The sequence below is a fragment of the Poecilia formosa genome, unplaced genomic scaffold (assembly GCF_000485575.1).
Source record: "Poecilia formosa unplaced genomic scaffold, Poecilia_formosa-5.1.2 Scaffold583, whole genome shotgun sequence".
NCBI lineage: Eukaryota > Metazoa > Chordata > Actinopteri > Cyprinodontiformes > Poeciliidae > Poecilia > Poecilia formosa.
Window position 1 is genome coordinate 1 of NW_006800522.1, and position 4914 is coordinate 4914.

A 4914-nucleotide genomic window follows, 5' to 3' on the forward strand; every position below is an offset into this window, starting at 1 on the left:
ACGGGATAGGGAGGCTAGTCAGAGTTGATGGGAACATTTTTGGAGCCAAATACAGGAAGAAAACCTTCCAGACACTCCAAGAACTTTAGACGGGGATAAAATTTCACCTTCCAGCAGGACAACAGCCCCAAAGATTTGGCCAAAGCTGCAGTGGAATGGATCAAATTTTATTCAGAAGTTAGAATGCCCGATCTAAAAGCCAGGCCTAAGGATTGGTGACAATACTTGCAAATTGATATTCAAAGAATAACTGACACTACTCTATTTAGTTAATTTAAACTTTCTCATTAAAATTTATAATTGTGCCAAAACTTTTACACAAAGGGAAAAAAAAAATCATACATATTTTTATTGTCGCTTCTTTTTGTCGCTTTAATATGCGAGTGATGCATATGCAACCCACAAAATCAAAGTTAAAGTAAAAGTGAAAGAGAAAAGTGGAGGCCCAAACCAAAAATGCACCTGGTTTAACTGTTGAAAAAAGGTAATGCAGCTCTCTCCAACAGAAAACCAACCTGACAGGAAGTCTAGCTGTGGTTAACATGGTAAACACATTTGTGTTAGTTTCCTGAAATTGTTTTGCTGTTTCCAGGAAACAACGTGCTGGTTGTTCTGTGAAACTTAAAAGCAGAAATGTAGTAAAAAACCTGTGTATGTGAACACATTCAGGAGGCCTCTTACCTTGACCCCTTCAGCTTGAGCATGCAGCCCTGGAGCGTTGAGGCCATGAGTGTTGAGTCCTGGCGTAGGGGCCGGCTGAGGACTGGGGGCCGGCGTTGTCAGGACATGGGTGTTTCCAGATCCTTGCAGGCTGCTGGAGGACCGAACGCTGCCCAAGCTGCACACACTGCCACTGCGCTCTCCTCCTTCAATAAGAAACTTCATATCTTCCAGCAAGCCAAATTTCATTGCAATCATTTGAAAGTGGTCTTGATTAACTGCATGTCTTTTAAGATTTCCTTTGGACTTTAGCTGATTTTTTGCTAATTTCCAGTCAATTATCTGGAGCTACAGTAGAAAGTCCAGATCCAACTGCCTGACCATCTTAGGCTGAAAGTTTAATGCACTATAATTGTCTGAGAGCCTCTTAGTGGTAAAATTACTGTTAGCTGTATCAGTTAGTTTACTCAAAGGGCCCTCCTCAAAGAGCCACACCAAGCATCCGTCATAATGAGGTGAGTTAATCTTCAACAGTACAGACAGAAGATTTGGATAGCACACCTTGAGAACAGATGCTATTAATCTGTAGTCATTGCTGAGCCATTCGAGGAGTGGGTGTGTATATTATGTGAACATGCAGCTGAAATCAAAAGTTTACATACAACAAATAGACACACATTTTTTTCTCACTATCTTAAGTTAAATCAGACCAAACGTAAGTCACTTAGAATTATGAAAATTATTTCGAATTATTCTTCATGCCTTCATGTATTGCTTTATGTCACAAAGGCGGTATGAAGCAATAGTAAATTTCAAAATCATAAATTTACATACATTGTCTCAGTAACTGTAGCATTCCCTTTAAACTGCATGTTGAGGGTCAAACATTTGGGTATGGTCACACCAGAGGTCGCGCTAGACTTTTTTGTTCTCCGTCATCTTGACCGACAACATTTTAAAAAAAATCGGTCATGTACTTTTTTTACCCGTCAAATTATAATCATATTAACATCGGCTATTTAGCATTTTTATGCGGTTTGGTTAATCTTCACTTAGTAGAACCGTGAATCCAGATCCATCACACATAAAGCAGATAAATGCATCTAACTTTTTCTCCGTAGTGACAAAAATCACTGACTGTGGCTCCAATAACTTATAATAAATGAAATTAAAGATTCCACTTAAATTACCAGCATTTCACCTGCTGTGGTCTGAACACACAGCCTCACAAATTCCTCCTGGTCACATCTGCAGAGAAATCTCGCTGAGTTCAATTGATCGGTTTGGATCAATTGAACTCCTTTCTTTTTTAATGAATGTCTGTTGGGAACAGATTTGTTGAAGAAGTGGTAAAACTGGTGGGTGCTGGTTTACTGTAAGTCTGTCTTTAACTGCTCTGATGTTACAGAGTCCAGAGGTAAGGGTTAGGGTTGACCGATGAACTAGCGCAGTTTTACCCTATATGTGGTCTGGATGTGCGCCTTTACGATGATCTTTTTGCGTGGTTTCGCTTCTCCGAAACAGAAAGATGTTACGTTTGCCGTGCTCCTCCAGAACGCCACTCTCCTTCTGGACGCGGGAGGGTAACGAAAACAAAGAAGGCTCCTTTTATTGAATGAGTTAAGTTTAATTATTTGCAGCGGCAGAACCCACATTGGTTGTGCAGCGTACTGCGCATGTTACGGTCTGATTAACTTCTGCACTGTCATTTATTTCCTCAAGACAAAACTGCCAGCTCTTCTGTTTAGACTATAAATGGATTAACAACGTTGCATTCTCTCTAGTTTTCTCTGGTCTGTAATGGAGACTTGAATTAAAGGCGCCATTTCAACCAAAGGTTTGCAATGCGCTTCTGAACCAGACGCTCCAAAGCGTCCGGTCCATAACTCTTCAACATGCTGTCAGCTCCTGGTCAGAAAGACGCATTTAGTTCAGAGACCATGAGTTGATATTCAGAAAGGATTTTTTTATCGATTGATTTTAGTTGCCTCTAGGATTAACTTGTTGCATAAAGTCTATAATGTCTGCCCGTGTGCATCAGTCAGTCAGGGGTGTTAATTATAACCTGTCAAAATAACCGACCGACGGGCTTTAAATTTTCCCGCCGTTTAAAAAAAACAACTGGTAAATTACAGAAAATACTCTGTTAACGCGACCTTTGCGTCACACAGCCTTTTCGTGATAGCATGCTGGAATTTGAACCCACTCTGTCTGAGAGAACTGTTGACAGAGAGTCAGGTGTTCTAGGTGTGGCCTTACAATAAGGCCTGGTCAAGTTTCCTAATTTCTAAGCAAAAACTCGACTAATCTAGTCAGGTAAAGCAGCTAAAGAGAGAAAACACAAAAAGAAAATGCAACTGAAGTGCAAAAAACAGCTTGAGTAAGACTGGGGAACTGATGAACAATATAATTTTAAAAGATTGCAAAAAACCCAGCTCTTTAGCAAGCAAACTATATAGACTTTTGAGCTTTTATATGGTGTTATAGGTTATATAGAACAAAACTGAAGAAATTTTCATTTTTCCCTACAGGCAGAGTTTGGGGTTTACCTGCCACTGGTTTGCGTAACACCCAGATGTCCTCACTGGTGCTGCTCTGATGTCCTAAAGTGGGAGAGCCCAGAGGACTCAGCTCTGCCGTCCGGGAACCTGTCACATACACACATATACACACAATTTTTATTGTCACTGAAGAAGAAATCAAATAATTTCTGAGGTCAACTTCTAATCATTTGTAAGACAAAAGGATTCTCCAAGACAGTGAGTGCAATGCATATCTGTCTACAAATCTGCTCACCTATAAATCATTATTACTCATTGGAAGCTAAATATTTTAGAAAAGCTTTAGGGGTTTGAAATAACTTGTTTTGGTTCAATAATTTATAATTTTGACTAAAAAGTATTATTTTTATAAAAAATACTGCATGAGTGGTGATACAATTTCCAATAATCTGACAGTGAAATTAATTTATACTTATACTGCATAATAACACACTTCATAAATGTGAACAGTGCAAGTCAAATGTTTTAAATTAAATAATTTGCTTTGTCCAACCATGACTAGTACTTTTAAGAACCTAGAACAGCCTCATAATGTATTGTATTATACATAGTACTGTGCAAAAGTTTTAAGCTGGACCTAATTTATTCCTGTTTCAGAGATTCTTCCATTGTGCTTAAGTAGTTTTGAGAAACAAATCTGTTTCTGGAGGTCTTTAAAAGTTTGTCTTCAAACTTTGGCTGCTTTTCACTAATTTATAAATCCTCCCTTTTGCACCTGACCATGATAGTATATTTCAGTCTGTTAGCATACAAATAATATTGACAAGTGAAGGACCAGATAACTAATGTCTGACCTAAAAATAAAGCCTACACTCAAAAAATACATGGTAATTGAAAGCCATGTTTGACAGAACAAAAATCCAGCAAAGAGGAGACACATGACCTGAGAGATGCATCATCTTTCAGTTGGTCATCATCTGATCAATTTATCAGCTAAAAGTTTATTGGAATTGCTTTGAAATCCTGTTTTCATTCTGCCAGAGTGTTTCTTTTTGGATGTTTTTGAGAACTGGATTCGTCCGGAGTTTCTTAAAGCTTAATGTGTTGTAGGGTTGGGTAGGTTGATCTGACTCTGCAATATTGCATGGACATCGGGGGCAGTTCCCCAGGATTGGCATACCAGGGTGTTAGTCCCCATATTCAAAAAGGGGAACAGAGAATGTGCTCCAACTACAGAGGGGTCACACTCTTAAGCCAGAAAGGCTTATGAGCCTCCCTTAAAAGTGAGTCCTAGAGGATTACTCTCAGGGGTCCTGGAGAGGTCCGTCGGATAGTCAAACCTTGGATTCAGGAAGAGCAGTGTGGTTTTCGTCCTGGTCGTGGAACACTGGACCAGCTCTACACCCTCAGCAGAGTCCTGGACGGTGCATGGGAGTTCGCCCAACTGGTCTACATGTGTTTTGTGGACTTGGAGAAGGTGTTCGACCATGTCCCTCGGGGAGCCCTGGGGTGGGGGGTGGAGGGGGTTCTCCGGAAGTGTGGGGTACCAGGCCCTATGATACAGGTTGCTATAGGTACCTGTATGACCAGTGCCACAGTCTAGTCCACATTGTCGGCAGTAAGTCGGGCTCGTTTCCCGTGAGAGTTGGACTCCACCAAGGCTGCACATTGTCATTACTTTCATGGACAAAATTTCCAGGTGCAGCCGAGGTGTTAAGGGGATCCATTTCGGTGGCCTTAGGGTCGCATCTCT

The 4914-nt window shown here is 40.5% G+C and overlaps 1 protein-coding gene across 4 annotated transcripts in view; it reads right to left on the reverse strand.

The window, feature by feature from the left end:
• Positions 1 to 606: 606 nt before the first annotated feature.
• Positions 607 to 4914, reverse strand: part of LOC103129839 (caskin-1-like) — a 60489-nt gene continuing 56181 nt past the window's right edge. For all 4 annotated transcript variants that reach the window (XM_016665432.1, XM_016665433.1, XM_016665434.1 and 1 more), the window contains 2 exons: positions 3210 to 3308; positions 607 to 866 (listed from right to left, as the gene is read on the reverse strand). In XM_016665432.1, the coding sequence (XP_016520918.1) occupies positions 622 to 866; positions 3210 to 3308 (344 nt within the window). In that variant the 3' untranslated portion in view covers positions 607 to 621. The remainder of the gene's footprint in view (positions 867 to 3209; positions 3309 to 4914) is intronic.